At 50.6% G+C, this 23493-nt stretch overlaps 1 protein-coding gene across 1 annotated transcript in view; it reads right to left on the reverse strand.

Annotated features, from left to right (window-relative positions):
- Nucleotides 1-23273, reverse strand: part of LOC144097199 (putative phosphorylase b kinase regulatory subunit alpha) — a 34190-nt gene extending 10917 nt beyond the window's left edge. Inside the window, exons 1-4 of the mRNA XM_077629951.1 lie at nucleotides 23200-23273; nucleotides 12518-13855; nucleotides 4199-5566; nucleotides 3527-3776 (exon numbers count right to left, since the gene is read on the reverse strand). Coding sequence (XP_077486077.1) covers nucleotides 3527-3776; nucleotides 4199-5566; nucleotides 12518-13834 — 2935 coding nt within the window. The 5' untranslated portion in view covers nucleotides 13835-13855; nucleotides 23200-23273. The remainder of the gene's footprint in view (nucleotides 1-3526; nucleotides 3777-4198; nucleotides 5567-12517; nucleotides 13856-23199) is intronic.
- Between the last annotated feature and the right edge of the window lie 220 nt (nucleotides 23274-23493).

Genomic DNA, 23493 nt, shown 5'->3' on the forward strand with positions numbered 1-23493 from the left:
ACCCTTTCACCAGGACAGGATTTGCCCACCCTGGTGTACTTGTCCACCACCTCCTGTATGGATACACCAATTAACACCGGCCCGCAGTCCCGAGCGGCTGCGGAGCAATTGACCAGGGTGGCGGTCATACCTGTGACGCAGCGGTGGGTGCTGCGGACAGGTCGCCATCGTTAACTGAACCTGGCAACGTCTGACGTTAGAACCCTATCCAGTGGGGCTAGTCTAGCAGTGCTGTTTGTGGAACTAGCGGCTTTTAAATGGGCTGCCAAAGGGCTTAGTGAGGTTAGGAGAACAGATTAAGCACATACAGTGTTGAAGGGCGGGCACGTACTGCGTTATCGAGGTTTAGCCAGCTGGCGAGAGCTAGGTGACGGGTTCTTGGTGAATAAGGATATAGCATTAACGATCATTGTCGAAATAAAACTAAACACGAGATACAAGTTGAAGCTTGTACAGCCCTACGCTCCTACATCCAGCCATGGCGAGAATGTCGAAATATTCTACGAAACTATGAAATCGGCAATGAGCAAAGTAAAAACGTAGTGCACTGTCCTGATGGGTGACTTCAATGCTAAGGTAGGCAAGAAGCAGTCGGGCGACCAGGCAGAGTGGGACTAGGCATAGGTTCTAGGAATAGCAGAGATGACTAATTAGTAGAGTTCGCAGAACGAAATTGTTTCTTCCGTAAGCGGGAAAACTGCAAGTGTGCTTGGAAGAGCCCGAGCGGCCAGACTAGAAATGAAATTGCGTTCATATTCTGCGCGCACCTGGGCATAATGCAGTATCTGGAAGTGTTCGGCAAGGTGAGATGTAGTGACCATAGAATGATGAGGTCTCGAATCAGCTTAGATTTGAACACGGAACTTAGGAAACTAGCAAGACAGAAGTCCGTCAACGAGCTAGTGGTAAGAGAGAAAGTAAGGGAATTCAAGATATCGGTGCGGAACAGATATTCCGCTTTAATGAAGGACGATGATCTTGCGGTGTACTGGAGAATAATTATAATTTCACACATATCATTATGGAGTGCGAAATAGAAGTAGAAGTATATGGCTGTTAGGCAGGACACTGGCAAGGTATCTCAGCTGACCAAATAATTCATAAAGAGATGCCTGCGTATGAAATCCTCTGACCACTCTAAGGATAGAGTTTGAAGAACTGTCCCAGCTAGTCAATAAGTGTAACGTAAACGACATGATGAAGTACACCACGAAGAAGATCGACTATGCTCTAAAGAAGGGAGACAGCCTAAAAGCGGTCAAGAGGAAAATAGTCATTGGCAAAAATCAGATGTACACCCTTAGAAACAATGAGCGCGAGGTCATTACCGATAAGAATGACAGTTAAAATAGCTGAAGAGTAGTACACAGATCTCCAGAGTAGCCGAAATAAACAGGATGCTAATAATGAAGCACCGTGTATACGAAGTGTTTCGGCGTACCGGAGTCTTGCAAGGACGCTAACATCATCTAAGCCCATAATTAAGGGGACGTCAAGAACTTGAAATATAACATACCGATAAGCTTAACGTCCGCAGCTTACGAGGTATTTATTAATGTATCGCTAATAGCGTTAGATAAACCTTCCACTTCAGTAAACCAAAGGACCAGTCTACTCGACAACGGACTATATGCGCACCATCAGAAGACAGTGAAGTGCACAGAATGTAAATGACCCCCATATATAGATTTCATAGAGCACGAGAAAGCGTTTGACTCGGTCGAAACCTCAGCAGCCAGGAAAGCACTGCGTAGCCAAGGTGGAGAAGAGGCGTATGGAAACGTTCAGGAAAATATTTTTGTCTTTAGCGGCTGCACATTGACCATATGGCTTTCCAGGGAAAGTGATAAAGTACAGATTAGCAAGGGTGTCAGGCAAGGAGACGCAATCTCTCCGCTGTTATTCACCACATCGGGAGGCGTACAGAGAACTTGATCATCGGCAAGAACTGGGAAAGTTCATGGCGAATACGTACGTTTCTAATCTACTGTTAGTCGATAACTTCTTGCTAACTAGCCCAGGGAAAGAATAGCAAAGCATCATCAAGGAGCTAAACATGCGAAGTAGAACGGTAGAACGGTGAGTCTAAAAATGAATATACATGAAAAAAAAGCAATGTTCAACGGTTTCGGAAGGGAACCGGAGTATACGAGAAGTAGCCAGGCGTTGCAAGTGACCGTAGATCCAGACAAGGAGAGTGAAATAATATGGAGAAAAAGAATGGGATGGAGTATATTTGACACAGACTGTCTAGAGATGAGTTCACTAATTTTAGTTTTCTTTTTCTCTGTTTCATCATCATCATCATCATCATCATCATCATCATCATCATCATCATCAGCCTGATTACGCCCATTGCAGGGCAAAGGCCTATCCCATGTCTATCCAATTAGCCTTGTCCTTTGGCAGCTGCGCCCACCGTATGCCCGCAAACTTCTTAATTTAATCTGCCGACTTAACTTTTTCCAGTTTACATCCCCTCAATCCCTCTACCCGGTGCAGGGCAGCCAACAGGAACACCTTCTGGGTAATATCCCTGCGTATGCTCTCTCTCTCTATTCTCAAGAGGGGAAGTATATTGTCACGGACTACAAGACGACGAAGAGGGCAGTGGCGCGGGCAGGAGCTCGTGCTAGGCCATGTGGCCAAGGAGATGTGACCAAGGTGACCGAACGCCACAGCAAAGCAATGACTACAATGCAGACATACCGGCGCCCATTCGACTTGTTATAACGAGGTTGAACTGTACGTTCCTCATTTCTGCATTAAAGTGGCTGTGAAGGGAGCTCTAATAAAGTTGCGGTATGCCTGGGATATGAAGCACGCCGATTCACGAATAGCGTCCAGTAAGGATTTTTTAAATGCGTTTTGTAGAAGCTGAGTTATCTGTAGTTAAAATTCGAATTTCAGCGTCTTCGCGCCTTTCCCTCTCCTCTCGTCACTTTTTGCACGCTGGAAGGTAGGCGCTCCTTCGCCGACCTCCCTCTGGGAACGGAGCTTCCCGACCCGCCGGAGCTAAGCAGCTTATTGGCCGCGGCCACGGTAGCTGCCTGACCTCTGAAAGAATCTAACCAATGGCCACCTCTCAACCTTCTCTACGCAGATGCGGGGGACGGAGGAGCGTGCGAGCATGAAAAAGTCGCCGAGAAGGGCTCGCCAACTTTGACGCGCGATTGTGGGTCGTCTGCTGCGTGTAGAAGAGTATTATTTGGCTCCGGTTTTCATGGCAACACAGTGCAGTGATTGAGTTAACGTGCTCTCCTCGTAAGGCGTTTCAGAGCCCCTTTAATGGAACAGCGCAGCAAACTTGCACCTGCATCGAACACAATCTTACAAGGCGACCCTGCAGCTCCCAATCTACATCTGAAAATAGAGCTTATAAAGCATTCGTCTCTTCCTCCCTCTCCTATGCCTTATCGCCCTCCACCAAGACTGCCAACTATAGCTCGCCTGTCCGGAACACCAGGCATCGACCTTCCGCTTCGCGTCCCGTCGTCGTACAACGAGAAGGACAGGCATACCGGGCGATCGGTCGTGAGCGTCGACTCTTCGAACTCGCTCTGGTGCACGAAGGCGTCGGCCTCCCTCCTCTTGTTCGGCGGCAGGCTCGGGCTGGGGCCAGGAAGCGTGTGTATGCTCTGCTCCTCCTGCCGCTCCTTGCCGCTGATGACATCTATCAGCAGCGACTGCATGTCGTAGGGGCTCAGGGCAAGCAGCAGCTCGGCCGCGTCGTCCACGCCGCACCTGGACCTGCGCGCAACCTCCGCGACCATCACCTGCGTGGTAACGTGGCGCTTACTGAGGCGGCAGATGATTATTCGGTTTTATTGGGTTTAACCTTTATCAGCATTTAAGAATCTACGGTCGCCATACGCCAAGCTGTACTATTCTCCAGACAGTCTCGATCCTGACCCGCTGGCAGAGAGTAAAATCCTCGGGCGATGACCACATGGACCATCAGCCCTGAGGGCATGCCGAGCGCTGTACCAGTTCCGAGGTCGTTGTGCTCGCGCGACAGCGATATTAGTTGCATGCAGAATTAAAAGTGGCCCGACAATACCTAAAACCCTACATCACAACGAAAGGACCTGCGAGCGCTCACTGCCTGACAGGGCACTTTTAAATGCTGCTCTCACATGCACTGGAGCATTGGAGGACATGCTTCCAAAGGGACATGCAGGTGGACGGGACCGCAAACCTGAATCACGAGTCCGACGCGCAGTCGTTGCATCTCGCTAAAGAAGAGCGGATTCTCTCGGATCAACATGGCCAGGTAGGTGAGCAGCTCTTGGGTCAGCATGGCCGTGCTCTGGTCGCCCTTGTGCACGCGTGCGATCATCGTGCGCATCTCCCTGGTGGTCAGGGGCCGCGTGATCATCTCTTCGTTGAGCGACGGCATGCCCACCGTGACCTGCTTCTGGCGCACCAGCAGGGCGGTGACGGACTTGGCCAGATCGGCGACACGCTTTCCGAGCGAGCTGGCGAAGTGGCGCACCAGCGCCCACTTGCGCTCCTCGCACGCGCGCTCGTAGAACTCCTGGAAGAGGTCCTTGACAGTGATCACGGAGTAAGGATGGCCCAGACCGGTGTCCCAGGAGAGCCCCTTGCGTATCGACAGGAAGTGGAGGATGTCCCCTTGCTCCTCGAGCGATGCTGTCTCTCGCAGCGTGACGAGCAGCTCTTGCTCGGCCACCTGGTCCAGGTGTTGTTCAGGGGCCATGATGTAAGACTCTTCGTCGATGGATGTCCGGCGGGACGTGGATGTCGAAGGGCCCGCCGAAAATACGCTCAGAGAGGAAGCGATGGCGAACGAGCCCTCTTGCGCTCCGCCCGCGTCCTGGCCCACGATGGAACGGCTGCGCCTGATGACTCCTGCGGCCACGGACTTACGGCGTCCCACGGCGCTCGACACGCCGGACAGGATCGGCTTCTGCATCAGACCCGACCGAAGCAGAGCGGGGTGGCGGATCTGATGGTCGAGGTACTCCTGGATGGGAGCCGGCAAGACGTCCGGTTCGCCGTCCTCGCAGTTACCCAGGAAATCGAGACTGGCGATGCACGAGGTGCTGAGGAAGTCGTCGAGCCTGCCCAGGCAAACCCGAGCACCGTTGATGTAGCCGTGCTTGAGCTTTTTTATGGTCTGGCGCAGTGAGGGAGGCAGCTCACCGCACACCAGGTGCCGCTCCCTCAATATCACGACCATTACGGGCCGGCCCAGGATTTGCCAGTGTGAGCGTAGCACAGCGAGGTCAGAGCGAAACGTGCTGACGAACAGGTCAACGTCATTGACGAGATGGAACTCCTCGCTGTCGAGGTTTTGGGGCGTGAAGACAAACATGCTTTCGCCGAGGCTGTAGATTTTGCTGGTGGCCAGGAGGCCAACGTCACTGCACGCACGTCCTGTGAGGCCCATCTTTCGGTTCTGGCCGAGGTGTGAGTAGAGTTTGCCCAGAACCCTCGCAGGGTGCACTTCGAAAAGGTGGTGCACTTCGGTCAGCTTCTGGATGCCCGGACACATGCCGGAAAGCTTGTCCCGCATTAACGAGTTCTCTGCGAGCAGAACCACCTGGATAGCAAGGAAACGCACATCCTTACTCGGTAAACTGGCCACAATTTACGCTACTGCGCGGTGTTAAGTTTGCATACATGCCGACCTAGCTCGAGGGCGTTATTCGGCAGGAACTGTTGCGATGGGTATTTCGGATAAATGGCTACGGTGTCTCACGTCGAATTCAGAAAAGCTTGCGATGTTTGCCTTTTGACGAACGAGAACACTGTCATAATGAAAAACAGCGCGAAAGACGACAAACACAGCGATGTTTGATGGTTTGTCGGTTTCACACGAAAAAGAGCCCAAAGAACTGTGTTTTGTCGCCGAGTTTGTCTCGCTTGTTCTCGTGTCACGTTGCCGAGCAAATGTAACATTGGATCACTCAGTCGTGTGCGCATGATGACTCTGGGTTGCACAAGGTTGCTTGTATGTCAGTATTGTGTTGTCTTCTCGCACCACGTCTAGCCCAATTTTTAGGGAGTGGCTATTCTCACGGCACTCGCCTCTCATTGGCTGTGCATTATCACGTGTTAACTGCCGGTAGAATAAGATTGTGTTATTCTCACGGCAGTCGTCTGACGGCAAAACACGGCATGGTTTCCCGTAACAGGAGTGCTTCGGACTTTTCATCTCTCGGTCTAGCCACGCATGTTGCCGCACGTATTTATATTCTTCCGACGTAAGCGCTAATAAATATTATTATTATTATTAGCACTTTTAGCCGTTGCGCGAAGTTCTCATGTAACCAAGAATCTGAAGAACGCGTTTCAGTAAAGTATGGACATTTCAAAGAAGCATTAGATGGATGACGGCAGTTGTTTGTTTATTCACAAAATTTCCAATTATAAATACAAGGATATTTACTGATTTGCCGCTGTACTGCTGCAGACTCTACATTTCCACAGCTTTGTCTTTGGCTGGCTGCTTAGTCCAGCAAAGGGCAGATGACTCCAAGCCAGGCACCAGTCACAGCTTACTGAGTCTTCATTTTCTAAATTTCTGTTATACTCACTGCACTTCCACTCTTCCTCCTTTTTTTCACAACCATCTCCACAGCTTGCCATCCATCTTCAGTAAAATAACGGCGCACAAAGTTGATGTCCACACAGTCGTCCCGAATGCCATTGTGGACACATTCAGGTCTTTGCTCGACTGAATCTTCGCCGAGAAGCTTCCCTTTCATTGCATCAGCGGCATTTCCTGCACCAGTCAGCCACGTGAACACTTTTAGTTTTTTCTCCCTGACAGTAAGCTTTCCATAAGGCTGTTGCCTGTCACTCCTTTTTCGTTTCTTTGACAGGCCAATGACGGTCAAAACTTGGCCTTTTGGCCGACCACACTTCCTCATTCGAGCTGGCAATTTAATAACATTCAGTGTGTCTGCGTCTTGGACGGTTCGTCTTTGGTACCTTGAAGACGCAGCGGTGTCAGCAGTGCCGTGTGGGACTCCTTCACGTGACATACGTGCGTCCTTTGCTTCTGGTTCACCACTTGCATACAACGAAATGGGTTGTCCAACACTTCCCTGCTGACCTTGGCAGGCAACTTAAGTAATGTCAGAGCTCCCTATTGAACGCTTTTCATATGGCAGACGCACATTACTTATATCTAGTCCGGTGTTAGTGCCCAATGCAATTGGCATCTCAACATTTTTCTGCTGCAATTGTTCAGACTGCATACTTTGGCCACAATTATCAAAGAAGTCCTGCTGATTACAGTGCTCCGGCCGTACCACCTAACTTATGGTAACTTCATTCCCCGCATTCCAACATTCCAGAATGGTTTCCAGAACTTTTAGCCTTGTTGTGATTGTTGCTGTTGAGCCCTCTGATGCACGGTCTGCCAGATTTGATCCAAGGACTGCTGCCTTTCTAAATTTCTTATGCACAGAAATAATTTTTCGAATTTTTGCGAGTGCTCACCTGCACTGCCTGCCCACCATAATCATCAGTGGCTGTCACACCACAACCTTCCACCTAGTGATCTAAACACCACCGCTCAGCCCATAGGTTTCTGTCAGATTTTAAAATGGCCGCAGACTTCCGGAGGGCAAAAGTTTGGTGACAAGGCAGCAACATAGCTTTCCTGAAAAAGCATGTGCAGTGTTCCATCGTAGCACAGAATTTGCTTGCCTCAGTCAGCTGTACTCTTCTTTATGGCTATAGATGCAGCAAGTTCCGCTTGAACACGATCATAGGCGTACGGCGTCAACAACCTTGAATATAGTTCACTGGCATCATCTTCATTTGCCACAACTCTTCTCTTTTGTAGCATAACAGCCACTTTATGTGTTTTTTTCACTTCGTTGAGGATAGATGATTGAAAAGAACTTTTCAACAAACATCTCATGAGAGCTGAAACGTTCAACAAGTTGCTTCAGCTTTGCATTCATGCTTTCAGCTCGATTATTTGTTGAATTGAAGAAGTTGACACATTCCCATTACAAACCCATTACCCAATCTGCATGAATGGAATGCCAGTTGGAGTCAAAGTACTCCACTACTGGAGCTGCTGTTTATGTCTACAGCATGGCATAAAGCTCCTCATAATCCTCTTCACTCTTTGCATACACCATGCGTTGCAGGATATCTAGAGCTGTTTTCTGCTCTACTCTCGTAATACCTCATTTCTGCACGCTCACTTCGCTGCGAAAGGCCTGTAATGTGTGAAATGCACATATATGCAGTGCAAGTGACGGGAATACCTCTTTCACAATGGTTCTTTCTTTTACATCTTTTTTAGCCACATTGACTCGCACTGCTTGCCGACTCGCACTGCTTGCCATCTAGGATTGAGGCTTTTTGAACGTTTCAGAGAACCATCGAAGGGTTTTTCCATCTTCTGTTGTGAACCGCACAACAGCTACGATTTCGCTTTCCCCATTGACAATTCCAACCATAACCAAAAAGCAAGCCATTCTGGTCTTCTTCATTTGATTGTCTTGAAAGAACACTCACTGCAGGTCATTCTTCTCATCTGTAAGAAGGCGTACAGTGGATTTGCATTTTTCAGTCAAAACACGCACAACTTCTGGCAAGTCGTTCCTTGTATTAGCCACCCTTCCTTTAGCTGCTATATTTGACAAGGATTTCAGCAGCACAGAATTCCCACTTTCATTTTGCATTTCTTCCTTTACCATCCCCTTATTAGCCTTGAGCTGCAAAAGGTTACGCGCCTTCTCCTGGAAATCGGGCGCAAGTAGCCTTTGTTGGGGCAGGTGCCTGAACAGTTCTTCAGTGATGGCGTGATTGTGTTGGAGATTCAGAGAGCGCGCTTCAAGATGAGTGTCTTCCTTGCTTGCAGCAATATAAATGCTGAATGTGCAGTCTTATTCAATGTTCTGGAATAATAAGAAAAACAAAAAAATAAGTGACAATGCTATAAAATTAAGAAACAGGCCAAAGCATAATTGAGGCTGAAGGCGAAACAAATCGCCAAAATCATCCTGAACTGTGCACCACAACCATTTAACGATACTGTTTGTAACCCCAGAGAGCTGACAAAGAAGAATGTTTGTAAACACTAGGGGCCTTGAATGGCACAGATTACATTCAGCTATCAGAACTAAGGAGTCACCACCAGGACTTGTCTGTTACAACGGAGGAAGGGGTAAAAACAGCAGAGATACTGTCTTCAAATAGAGCTACCTATGGTACTCTTGATAACAACAATAGGCCTATTTGATTGCGGCTGTAGTTACATTTGAACATCCTGAACTGACAGTGACTTAGCAAATCGAAGAAACCGGATGACGATAACAATCTTGTTTAAAGAAATTCTCAAGGTGTCTTTTAAGTAACAACGTGGATAAAAGCAGGGGACTTACGATGACTTCCGCGTGCCTTTGGTGCTGCTCACAAATTTCATACCACTGTGGATGCAGCAGTAGCCGACTTGATAATATTTCAGTGCTTCCGGCATCTTGGTGGCGATCAGACCAACGCGCTTTTTTGCTGCTTCGATTGTCCTCGTATCTCTCTTCCACAGCTGCACGCAGTTCGCAACACTGAACTTCTTCGCCTTCTCCTCGAGTTCCGAGAACGAAAAAAAACGATCGCCGACTGCGAAAACGACTTCGTTGCCGTCACTGGGCGTTTGCGGCTGCCCGAAATCGGGCACGTTCGCCATGGTTCACTGCTAAACCGCGCACGATAGCACGAAACGCTGCAGGCAACAACACATGCGAAGCAGACGACAGCGACAGCAGACGAGGCAAGATGTGGGCACTCGTCACGTGACAATGCACAGCCAATGAGAGGCGAGTGCCGTGAGAATTTTGGAAACGCAATTCTCACGGCTGCCGGCAGAATAGCCACTCTCCAATTTTGATGCTCAGTCTCGTAAATCTCGCCACGCTGCGGAAGCTGCAGACCCTCTAAACCAGTCAGGAGGGCTGACTTGTTTTGAAGACGTCTGCTTGTCTACTCGCGGCGTCTGGCGGTCCTGTTGGAAAATGGGGGTTGGTACAGCGCTGTCCGTGAACCGCATGGAAGGGAAGCGCAGTCAACACTTACAGCTTCGTCTCTTCTAGGTATGGGCCACGTTCGAACAACTGATCACCGCTAGGGAGCTGGATGGCGCATCGGGCGCTCGAAAGTGAAGCCCCCCGGAAGTAAGCGGACTCGGCCCAGAAGGCAGCCTTTGGTAGTGCACCAAATCGAACCTCAGCAAGGTTTTTCAGTTTCAGTTTTTGTTTTCTCCTTTGCATTTCGTCTTTTCGCTCGTACGGAGCCTCGTCTGCTCAGCTCTGTGTCGTCCCGTTGCGCTAGCTTCGCCAACTATGCACTTTGTTGCGATGCACGTTCCAATGACTAAGCCCAAGTTATGCTATCAGTGGGCGATAAATTTAAGAAAGAATAGGTGGAAACCTTCACCAGTTGCCATACTAAATTTCAGCAGGGGCCGGGTCTCCCCTCTAACGAATACAATTCTAAGCCGTCATGTAATAGACCGGAAAATTACGCTAGTCTGGACACCAGCACATGCATCCCCGCCTGGTAATGAGACGGCCCACGAGTTCGCCCGAGGTTTTTCTTTCCGGGCGGACCCGAGCGAGGTGGTCTTTACAGACAGGGATCGCATGGTGACCTACTGAGAAATTACACAACACTATCGTTTGCAACGAGCTAGACTTCCTCCAGCGGATAGATCCTTGTCCAGATACCAAGCCATCAACTGGCGCCGGTTACAAACTTACACATTTCCAAACCCGGCCCTCTGGAGTCTTATGTACCCAGGGCAATTTTCAGAAAAATGCGCGAACTGCGAACTTAGGGCCACCTTGGACCACATACTATGGGAATGTCCTCATGCTCCCCGGGAGGGACGAGGTATTAACACAAAAGATCAATGGGAGACCTTACTACTGAGCTCCGACCCGGCGACTCAGTTACAACTCGTCCGACTGGCCGAAGCCGCCGCCGAGAGTCAAGACCTTTCGGCCGTCGTCTAGGCCGGTAGCCCTCTGGCTACCCTCTTTCTGTTGGATATTAAAAGTTTTCCTATCCTAGACCTTCACCAGACAGCCGACTTTTGCAGTGACCACTTTACCGAATTATGCCTCGACCGAACCGGAGCGAGAGCGCGGCTACTATATAACTGGTGAGGTGCTTACTGTGTTCTGGTGCATATTAGTGCCTCTATAAAGTATGGTACTGCTTTTCCTGTGGAGCTTATCAAGTACTGTTTCGTTCTGTACGAAACTGTGCCTGAATGGGCTTTTATTCGTGATGCTTATATTCGAGGGTATTTCGACTCGCTTGAAGTGGGTTTGTGGCCACGACGCCAATGCCGCCTTTTGAGCTGATCGGGATCCTTAAATCGCTGTAATATCAGTTGATGGCCTCAGAGGCAACTGTACGGTAACGCGACACTATCAACCGTACGAGCTTCCGTCGTTTTCGATTCAATTTCCTTTTTCCCGCTGCGCTGCATATTTCATGGGTCATCGCGGGCTATGCAGAATACAAAAAAGCGCCTGGTGGTAATTTTATAAGCCCCCGATCCAAGTTTACCATGGGGTAAAAAAATCACAGATCACAGAGGTTCTTGTCTCGGAAGCTTATTGAGAATGATGAAACACTCCGCTTTTTCGCACGTTCGTCCTGTGCAAGCGCGCTTTAGCTTTCTCCCGCTGTCCGCTGGTAGAACAAGAATATAGGAGGCTCTGGTCGAACAAAAACCACCATCTTGTTCCGCGCATGCGCAGTGAATTTTGGAAACAGGGGCTAGCGGCAGCTGCAAGCGTGCACCTGCCACTCTGCGTGCGCAGTTGGCGGACTGTGAAGCTAGAGTTTAAGCCAATTTAATACGATAGCATTAGAACCCTCATAGGGGGGAAAATGTGTTGCCAGTCAAAATTCGCTGATTTGCTGGAAAGAAGTGACGTCATTTCCAGTAACGCAACAATAGCTTCAAATGCTATAGCCTTACCAACACATATTGGAATTACATATTCCTGTGAATTTGTTGACAGCGAACTTTTGTCATGTTGCAGACGACTTTTGGCGTTCTTGCCAGAGGATGCCTCATCTTGTACAAAAAAGCTGTGTTCCGGTAAGGCGAACTCGCCGCGGTGGCTCAAGGGTTAAGACGCTCGCCAACTGATGCTGAGTACCCAGGCTCGAACCCGACCGCGGTGGCCGCGTTTCGATGGAGGCGAAACACTAAAGGCGCCTGTGTGCTGTGTGATGTCAGTGCACGTTAAGGATCCCCAGTTGGTCGAAATTATTCCCCAGCCCTCCACTACGGCACTTCTTCCTTCCTTTCGTCTTTCACTCCCTCTATCCCTACCCTTACGGCGCGGTTCGGGTGTCCACCGAGATATGTGAGACAGTTCCTGCGTCATTTCTTTTCCTCAAAAACCAACCAACTGGTAAGGCGGAACCAATACTCAGCGTGCAAAGCAGGTCGCGCATGCCTGGGCTATGTAGTTATGCTCGCCAAGAACGAGGTTGCTGAGCGTACCTGGACGACAACGTTTGGACGCTCGATCATGCCCAGCCGGCGGTTGAGCGGGTCCAGTTCACCCGGGGAGATGAACTCGTCCTGCAGGAGGTGGGCCACGACATACAGGGACTGGGCCCACAGGAACGGGATCTGGCCGATCGGCAGGCGGGGCTGGGTGTGCGGCATGTCCCGCTCCTTGTTGGCCCTCTCAGCTTGCACGACGTACATCTGCGGCACGAGGCGCAGCCCTTCCTCCGTGCGGATGCAGACCCGGTCCAGGAGATCACCGTACTCGTCCATGGTATTGCGGTCTTCGCGGAAGCAGGCCTCGATCATCATGTAGCAGAAGAAAAGCGGCCACTCGCACTCGATATTCTCGAAGCCTTGCAGCTCCCAGGGCTCGTAGTAGAGGCGAGTTTTTTCCTCGCAAACGGTTTTGTACCCGTCGCGCAGGAAGCGCTTGCAGCCGTACTGACCCTGCAGCTTGGCCACGATGGCTTCACGCGTTTTCTGTATCGTTTCCGGTTTGGTGACAGCGAAGGCAGGGAATCCGATGATCGAGATGAGTGAGGCGTCCACTTCCTTGGAGCTGGACTCCCGCGGAAGCATGGACTCCAACACGGCGTCGCACTCTTGGGCCTCGTCCGAGAGGACGTGGATCACCGACGACGGACCGCCGCGGCCCCCGAACAGGTCCAGGTCGTTCATGGCTTCGAGAGCAGCCTTGGCCATGCCCACGGAGCTCGAGTTGAGCTCGCGTATGCCGCGGTTCGTCTTGTCCCCACGCTCCCACATGCCGTAGTCCGGGGTGCAGTAGGCTTCCTCGATGTAGAACACGAGGTTCTGCAAGAAGGCCACTTCGTCGAGGTTGAACACGACTTGGACGCCAGAGGCCGTGATCTGGGCCAGGACGAGGAGGTACAGGGACGTGGCGTCCAGCTGCAAGTGGCCCCACTCATCGTCACCGACGCAGGTGCCCCCGGTGGCCGCGTTGTACTTGGCGTGCAAGCAGTCGCTGGGACTGCGCGTCTCCTTGAAGCTCTCCATCTTGTCCATCTGCTGCATCATGGCTATGAGCAGGCCCCTCATCAGTTTGACGCAGCATTGCTCCAGCTCGTAGGTGCGGGCTCGGTCCTCGTCCAGCTCGGTGTTCTTGCGGTAGGCCAGCGACACGGCCCAGATGGAGAGCGCGCAGTAGACGTTGTCGCGCACCCAGGCGTGGTTCTCGTACTTCTGCGAGGGTATAAGTCCTGTCACGGGGTCCTGTCTGTCCAGGATTGTCCTCCTCAGCAGGTGATGGTAGTGGCTGAGCCGCGGGTGGCACCGCGTCGCCATCGCGCTGCTGTTGAAGTGAGCCTGCAGTTTCAATTGTTTATTCGTTAGACATTAATTAACCGCCATGGATTAGACAGACATCGCATGCCTCGACAGCAGATATCACAGCTGTCGACTAGTTTGTTACAAGCGCTGCTCTCCTGGTTCAGACTGTCCTAGCCGTAAGCAACTGTGAACGCAGTAAACAACTTTCTCCTGTTTTTTTCCTAAGAACTAATGAGAATATTTGCTAGCGTGCTACTTCCATAGGCTAATGCAGTGTAATTAGCCTTATTAAGATACTGCAGAAGAAAAGCTTGAAGCATTGATGGTTTAGCTTAGCCTTTTGGTGCAAGGAGAAGGATAGTCATCGCCAACTATGTGGTAGTTATGTTTTGGAGTGATGAAAGAAAGTGCATGCCGTGGTACGGCGGGAGTGGTTGTAAGGGCGTGACCCTTCAGGTCACGGACCCCAACACCTCTCTCTATAATTAATAAATGTTTTTACCACCACCACCACCAGCAGGCGGTTCTAATTTGGCGCCGTAGTTATCAAACGCGTGACCAGCTGGCGCTGCGCTGGTCCCGAACTTTGCTCGCGCCTCGAGCTCCCAGTCTCGGTTTTGCCCGGGAAAATGCACCGGATTTCCTTGCGCTGCTGAGGTTTAGAAAATATTTGTTTCTTATTTTAAAAATGGATATGGCATCGGCTTGACGGCAGCTTCGAATTCATCATCGACACTAACCACTAGACTTGGTTAATTTAACTGCTCAATTATTATGGCTTCCTGAGTAACTGGCGTCCGCTGCAGCTGACAGTAGGTTTCAGACAAGATTTTGTTTCCGCTCTAACCAGCGCGTATTTTGAGAAATTTTGGAAAGTGCTCACTGAAACACCCGGTATTAGCTGTAAGAAAGAAACCATTCTGCGTATGTTATCGCACCTAGAGCACTGTTTAAATTATGAGCTAACCACCGCGGTGGATCAGTGGTTATGGCGCTCGGCTACTGGCTCGAAAGACGCGAGTTCGATCCCGGCTGTGGTAATCGAATTTCGATGGAGGCGAAATTCTAGAGGCCCGTGTGCTGTGCGATATCAGTGCACGTTAAAGAACCCCAAGTGGTCGAAATTTCCGGAGCCCTTCACTACGGCGTCTCTCATAGCCTGAGTCGTTTTGGGACGTTAAACTCCCATAAACCATAAACCAAACCAAATTATGAGCTAGGGTCGCCGCGCACCAAGACGGAAACAAACATTCTTCATATTTGTGATCGTGAATGGCCAGGGCACAACGTTGGTCGACAGCAGCTGATCGTACCATACCAACATCTAGAACACCAAGCCTGGTTGTCACGCGACATGACGCCGGCCGAGTCCCGACGCGGCTGCTGGGAGGCAATCCAGCCTCGTTACGGGTTGAATCTAGGAGGTGCTTATCAAACGCGCAGCCTCTATCGTGCGCACTCGGTTCGGTGGTCGCTGAACCATCTCAGTCTGTAACCCTCACTCGCGTCATCGCTCTGAATGACACTTTACATGCTGCAGCGCTCGAAATGCACAACACGAGACGGCGAAGCGTCTGCTAAGCACAGACTGCACGCTTTTCTACTGTGGTTCTACTAGTAGGTGTGACGTCACGTCCGCCAGCGCGTAGGACCTGGGCCAGCAGGGTGCGGCCTAGCGCACGCTCATTAAGCGTCCAAAATCCACGCAGGAAATTGCGAAAAAACAATGTCTATATCTCCGCGGAAATGTCTGGTAGGAGCGGGATTCTGATTGTTTCGTCATTTTACGTTCTTATACAGTGTCTCTGGAACTGAAGTCCAAAGAGAACAGCCGCCTCTCAAGTATCCTGGGCCCTTGGCCGTCTGACATTGGGCCACGCAGGACCGTGACACAAAACACATTGGCTGACGTCACCGTTTGAACACGATGCCGTCAAGTTCAGGACGCCGAACCTGCTACACGTGCAACACGGGGGAAGGCTATATCTAAAGCCTACACTTAACAGTCTGAGCGAGCGATTGTCGCGACATTGACAGGCCGCAGGGATTCACGACGCTCGCCGCCTTTCTTTTGTGGTCGACCAATTACGTCCGAAAACTGCGGTTGTGCCAAGACTGTGCGGCATTACGCTCGCGGCTACTTCGGTGGATCGTCCAGCGGCGATATGCGCCGCAACTTAATTACAATTACAATTTAATTACAATTATTGCGCGGATAGCAGCCACAAAATGTGTCGCGACATTCTGGTCGCTCAATCAAGCGAGCGCTGGCGATAACGAGGCATAATCAAAGAGACCCTGCACACTCCTTTGCATTCCTTATGATGGTGAGCCCGACGTGGTCCATGACCTTGTCATTGTTCGCACACTGTACAGGAAAGACGTGTGTGTAAGCGATCTTTGTAGCGTTGGGGGCACGCGCTCAAAGATCTCGCGCTGTACTCTGCTTTGCCGTACGCTCATGCAACAGCCCAGCGACGAACATGGCGGCGCCTCGGGAAGACTTCTTGTATAGGTCTGTCTGCTCGGCTCAGATGACGATGCTAGTGCTTTACTGTTCTCTTGAAAGCTGCCGCCGCTGGCCACTTGTATCAGGATCGATAGCGTTTCTTGGTGCGCGTCTCCCCGCCCCACAGACAGGCGCTGCGGATGGCTTGCGTGGACGCTCGTACTTGAAGACATGCACCCGCAGTAGGCGTCGCAAGACCGCACCGGCTTCCTGGCATGGGGTCCGCACCAGAGCTGTTTTCTCGTGTCCTATTTTTTGATCCTGTCAACTCTGATGATGGACGCCGAAATTCTCAGTAGCTCCTTGTATGTTTGTTTGTTTATTGGGTGTAACGTCCCAAAGCGACTCAGACTATGGACGCCGTAGTGAACGGCTCCGGAAATTTCGACCACCTGGGAATTTTTAACGTGCACTGAAATCGCACAGGGTCTGTAGAATTTCGCCCCCATCGAAAGTCGACCACCGCGGCCGGGATCAAACCCGCGTCTTCAGGGTCAGCAGCTGAGCACCATAACCACTGAGCCACCGCGGCGGCTAGTAGCCCCTTACGTTTGAAGAGCCCGTGGCATCTGAGTGATGGGTGATTAATACATTTCAAGAATTCGTCTATGTCGCGACGCGTCTGAGTGCGTAAATAGGAGCCTACAAAGCACGCGGGAATCGATACAACACACATTACATGTTTATCACTCTTCTTTATTTGGTGAAACCACTAATACAGAGTGATTCACAGTTATCCTGTGTTACATTCACGTTAAGGTCCCCTGTGTTTATTTAAGAAGGTGCATACAGAAAAAAGCCGCGGCAGAAATTGAGTCGAAAGGGAAGGCAAACGACGAAAGCCAAACGATGCTTAGAGAAGTTGGCTATGTATTACGAGCTCAACACCACTGCTTAAAATTTGAAGTCGGTTCAGGAGTTACGGTATCAATTATTTGCAAACTTGGCCTAGCACCGTTCTGTCTTGGTCGTCGTCGTTGGTCTTGTCGTTGATATGCAAAACAAAATGTTTAAAACCGACACCAAATGTACGTCCCTATGACATCATGGCCTCTTTTTATTTGTGACGTCGTGGAATCACGGCTCTCAGATGGCGCCACAGTTCCTGCAGCTCGCCTTTTCCTTACCGCAGAAAAAGCAATTTCAGGGTGATGAGCGCAAAAATATATATTCAACCATACAACTGAAAATTCTGCTTTTTTGAAGCACATCACAGCATAGCTAACACTGCTCTATTTTCAATAAAAAGAAAGAAAACGATGTGTACTGCTGACGAAGGAATAAAAATCTTTGACAGAATTTGAGGACTCATACAAAATTAATATATTGAGCTAGACAGATTAAAAAATGGCCAGGCTTAGCTTGGTTAAGCCAAGAATGCGTTGCATATCTCGATGGAGTTCCGTGCTGCTCCGTTGACTCGATAGGCTATTGACTCGATCGCCATTGAAACTGCCCGAGTAGCAGCGCTCGATCGCCTTTGAGTCGATAGAGTATAGGTTCGAGGGCCCTCGAAATGCCCTTGTGACAGGGGTATAAGACTCTCCCGGCGAAGGAGCGCAGCTCTTTTATACATATGCCGTGACGTCAATCATAGCGCAGCGCCCCTAGCGGGAGGAGCGGGAATCAGGTGGTGGCTGCGGCCGCGCGCGACCGCGCCAGTTGGGGCCCAGCTTTTCCTCCGTGACGTCACGTGCCGGCGCAGCGCCCCTAGCGGGAGGAGCGGGAGTCAGGTGGTGGCTGCGGCCGCGCGCGACCGCGCGAGTTGGGGCCCAGCTTTTCCTCCGTGACGTCACGCGCCGGCGCAGCGCCCCTAGCGGGAGGAGCGGGAGTCAGGTGGTGGCTGCGGCCGCGCGCGACCGCGCGAGTTGGAGCCCAGCTTTTCCACCGGCTGTCGTGACGTCACGTCACGTGGTTTGGTGGCTGCCCGGCCGCGCCCAAGGGCTGAACTTAGTGATTGCAATATGCAACGCATAAAATCTAGAATATGCGTTGTGTGCGTTGCTATGCAAGAAAATATGGAGTTCAAATTTCAGACTCTTCATCTACAGGCCGGTGTACTGTGCGATGTCAGTGCACGTTAAAGAACGCCAGGTGGTCGAAATTTCCGGAGCCTTTCACGATGGTGTCCCTCACAGCCTGAGTTGCTTTGGGACGTTAAACCCCTATAAACCAACAAGCCAATCTTCATGATAAACTCTTCGATTAGTAAAAAGAAAGCATTGTTCCCGCGAAGCTCATTTGGCTACACCACAGTGCAGTACCAAGGTTGACCCCGTACCATTTTGGAAGAAACTGGAGCTGCTGCGCTTATAGAGGCACATAATCATTCAGAACATGCACAATGTTTTATGAGAGGCTCGGAAAGCAGCTCAACTCCTCGGCAATGGCGAAAACGAAGGCTACAAAAGGGCAACTGTCGGTAGTCCGGGCTAAGCAATGCAGTCACCTCCCGTAATGAGATCATACGAATGGACGTAATCATTTCACACGAAACTGTCGTTTGCATCTACAAAGTCAAGTGTGCTGCAGAATCGCGAGAACACCGCCATTACTGAGCAGGGTCGGTGCGAGTTAAGGACGCCACCTTGGAAGTCGCGCTCGCCGTGATCGCTCCACGTTTACAGGTCTTTGTGAAAGTTTAAGAATACTCCCCCATATGACTGCCGAAAAAAAAAACCGAATCCACAACTGAGCCGAAGACCCCGGGTTCGAAATGCGGCCGCGACGGCCGCGTTTCGATGGAGGAGAAACGCAGGAGGCGCCCGTGTGCTGTGCGATGTCTGTGGACGTTAAAGATCCTCAGATGGCGAAACTATTCCGGAGCCCTCCACTACGGCGCCTCTTTCTCTCTTTCTTCTTTCACTCCGACCTTCCTCCCTTTACTAATCATGAACTGAACGCCCCCATAATAACAATAATAATAATAATAATAATAATAATAATAATAATAATAATAATAATAATAATAATAATAATAATAATTGGTTTTGTGGGAAGGAAATGGTGCAGTATCTGTCTCATATATCGTTGGACACCTGAACCGCGCCGTAAGAGAAGGGATAAAGGAGAGAGGGAAAGAAGGAAGAAAGAGGTGCCGTAGTGGAGGGCTCCGGAATAATTTCGATCACCTGGGGATCTTTAACGTGCACTGACAGCGCACAGTACACGGGCGCCTAAGCGTTTTCCCTTCATAAAGATGCAGCCGCCGCGGTCGGGTTCGAACCCGGAAACTCCGGATCAGTAGACGAGCGCCCTAACCACTAAACCAGCGCGGCGGGTAAATAACCGAATCCGACGTCTATGCGGGAGCACGCACATGTAGCAAGACCACGACAGCCGGCGCTGACAAAAATCAACAACGCCATGATTAGAAACCTAAGTACCGAGAAAATGAAACAGTTCACTGAATTGATTAACGGCTCCCTATGGCTGAAAAACACGATGCCACAAGAGTGGAAACATGCTGAGATCATTGTCATACCCAAACCAGGAAAAAAAAAAACCGACGATTGAAGCACTACGCCCCATTTCTTTAACATTACGTCTGGGGAAACTCTGCGAACGATTAATCCAGACAAGACTACAAAGCTACATGGAGGACCTCTTCCGGCCATCTATGATTGGCTTCAGAGCGGGCTTGTCCACAGAAGACGCCTTCCTTCTCCTCAAGCAAGAAGTCTTAACCAACATCCCAAAAGGCGGGGAGCACTTAACTATGGCACTCGACCTCAGAGGAGCCTTTGATAATGTATCGCCCCAAGCAGTATTAGAAGAGCTCTCCACCATCAACTGCAGCAAACGAACGTACGAATATGTCCAAAGGTTCTTATCCAACCACACGGCCACCATAGGAATGGGAGAGACAAGGTCGGATCCACAAGCCATGCTTAACAGAGGCACGCCTCAAGGCTCGATCATCTCACCCGTCCTATTTAACATCGCCATGACGAGGGTCTTCAAGACAGCACAGTCTATCCCAAACATTGGATTGAGCCTGTATGCCTCAGACATTACGATGTGGACAAGAACAGGCTCTCAGCGGAACAAAAACAATCCATCCAACAAGCCGCCATCTGCCCAGAAGATATCGCCAGGCAATGCGGCTTATAGTGTTCTCCGGATAAGTCCGAAGTGATCCGCATCAAAGGGTGCAACCACCGCACTCAAGAATCAATGCAAATTCTACTCCAAGGGGCAGAAATCAATCTTGCCCCGCCGTGGTGGCTCAGTGGTTAGGGCGCTCGACTACTGATCCGGAGTTCCCGGGTTCGAACCCGACCGCGGCGGCTGCGTTTTTATGGAGGAAAAACGCTAAGGCGCCCGTGTGCTGTGCGATGTCAGTGCACGTTAAAGATCCCCAGGGGGTCGAAATTATTCCGGAGCCCTCCACTACGGCACCTCTTCCTTCCTTCCTTCTTTTACTCCTTCCTTTATCCCTACCCTTGCGGCGCGGTTCAGGTGTCCAACGATATATGAGACAGATACTGCGCCATTTCCTTTCCCTCCAAAACCAATTATATATAGGGGCAGAAATAAGAGAAGGGACAATCGCCAGAATCCTCAGAATCTGGGTTCCGTCGGACCACGCCATCAAACTTCTGAACTCATCAACCACCCAAGTACTGAGAACGATACGTCGCGTAGCAAGAACATGAAAGGGAATGGAGGAAGAGGACACTATGCGACTCGCACATGAGCTGTTCATCAGCAGTTGCACACTGCCTCCCCTACTTACCGCTTCTGAAAGCTAAACGCAACAGAATCGATGCAACATCCGTACAGCAATTAAGAATGCGCTCGGCCTCCCACTGTACACCGTCAACGACAAGCTCGACGCGCTAAGCGTCCACAACACCTTTGAAGAAATTCAAGAGGCCGTTCTCCTACCCCGAAGAGAACGCCTGCTCACAACAGAAACGGGCGGACAAATCATACGAAGCGTCTGATACCCGGCTGACTTACATATAGTCCAGTCCACAACCAACATTCCCTTAGCAAATAGAGCTCGCATACACGTGGCTCCAATACCCAAGAACATGTCCACCCACTTCCATGAAGGACGAAGAACCGCTAGTGTGAATTACATAAGACGAACGACAGGGAGGAGCGGTAGGGCAGTCTACGTAGACGGATCCCTATATCCCTCTCCACACGAGAACGCAGCGATAGCTACCGTAGTAGGACCCAGCTACCAATTACTCGTCAGCCTTTCCATCCCGAACAACACCATACTGGAGCCAGAAGTTGCTACGATAGCCCTGACCATACACCACGGGAATGCTACCAGCAGATTCTACCACATATTGACCGACTCACAGGCGGCTTGTCAGCTCTTCCTTGCGGGCAAAATACATAAAAAGATTGCACCCGCTAGTAACAGGCCTCCCTGAGTCAAATAAATCCATCAAAAATCAGAAAACTTGGACCCCCCGCAGTCAGGTTTGGAAGGGAAGGATGTCGCAGATTGCCTAGCTCGAGGTTACACAAACCGAGTGGGCCTTAACCCGATCTCCCCAACCATTCGATAATCCAACCCATGTCCATAATGTAAACACTAGACTCCACTACCAACGCATCATGCGTCGATTCCTGCCAACACCTCACAAACAACTGACTTCGCAGGAAGCTAGGGACTGGAGGAAACTCCAGACCAACAGCTTCCTCAGTATAGACAAATGCAACATTATATTCCCAGCACAATACTGATCCGCCTGCCCATGGTGCGCGGGTCAGCCCACAGCCTACCATGTGACATGGGGATGCATCGGGCACAAGCCACCTCACCTCCAAACACACAGAACAAAGGAACAATGGGAAGCCTATCTGTGTGGCTCCGACCTGCAAGAGCAACGCCAAATGGTTTGTCAGGCCCGGACGGCTGGGACGGCCGCGGAACCCAGAACTAAGGACTCCAACCACATCTTATCTTTGTATTTTTATTTCTGTGCTTAAAGACGTGTGTATTACAACTAGTTTACTACTTATGGCGCGGTTCAAGAGTCGACCGGAATGTGCCAATTACTGCGCCATTTTCTCTCCCCAAAAACGAATTAAAACAAAAGCACAGTTCTTTCGCAACTTACTGGTTAGCGGTGCAGGTCCTGAAGCGACCCGCATCGCGCAGAATGAACGGGTTGTAGCCTTCGTTCAAATGTTTGATTAGATGCTAAGGAGACACACACTTGATTCACATACAGCCTTTCGCACCTCGGCACAGCCATGCTGAAACACGCTCCGTGAGCAGAGTGCACACACTCGCCCATCCAGATAAGCGATGACGAGCGGTACCGAACAACCACTGCTTTCCGTTAACCCTAACTTGGATCGGCAGACCCGCAATGTAGCATTACGTACTAACATTTCGACAGCGCCATAACTCAATGCGTCGCGAGCGCAAGTCGAAGCTGCGAACGGATCTGGAGCGCACAACGCTGCTTGGGACGCTGCATGGCAGCATACAACGATGCAGCAGCGTCGGTGCCTAAGCGGCGCCGCACGTGGCAAGCGGGTGGACTTCGACAACGAGCATTATGACTCAGGCCCGCGTTGGCTTCCGAGATGTTTCAGCTTCCTCGCAACGCAAGAGCCCATCAGCGACAGAGAACATCCCATCCCTACAGTCGGAGTGCATTGAACGCTGTCCGCAAGGTTTAAGGGTACGTAGCTGAAGATGAGGCAGCTTAAGGTCTCATGAGGCCCAAGACTTAGATCTTCACTCATGAAATGCAAATTTTTGCGCGCACCGTTTCATTATTGATCGCCAAGCGCATGGAGTTGAAACAACGCTAACATCCCGAGACTGTATGGACAGAAAAGCATCGCGGTATCATTAAAAGGTAGCACACGAAAAAGAACAAAGCCTTCTCACCTTGCCGAGATGACAAGTTTGAAACTCCGAACAGCAGTAACGACGGTGCGGCGAACACTCCAACTGAGGCGTGAGGAGTGGTAGCTCGAGCTAAGGGCGCCCTCGCGCTCAATATGACGATGATCGGGGGGCGCTGCGTTCTGCTCGTGTGCTTATTTGGTTCGAACCATACGTCAGCCCCACGAGCCTCACGTGTGTTACGTGCACTGCTGCTTAGTCGATGGAGCAGGCTGCTTTCATCGAACGCCCTTTCCCCGACCGCGGTGGCCGCGTTTCGATGGAAGCGGAGCGTAA

The sequence above is a fragment of the Amblyomma americanum genome, chromosome 7 (assembly GCF_052857255.1).
Source record: "Amblyomma americanum isolate KBUSLIRL-KWMA chromosome 7, ASM5285725v1, whole genome shotgun sequence".
NCBI lineage: Eukaryota > Metazoa > Arthropoda > Arachnida > Ixodida > Ixodidae > Amblyomma > Amblyomma americanum.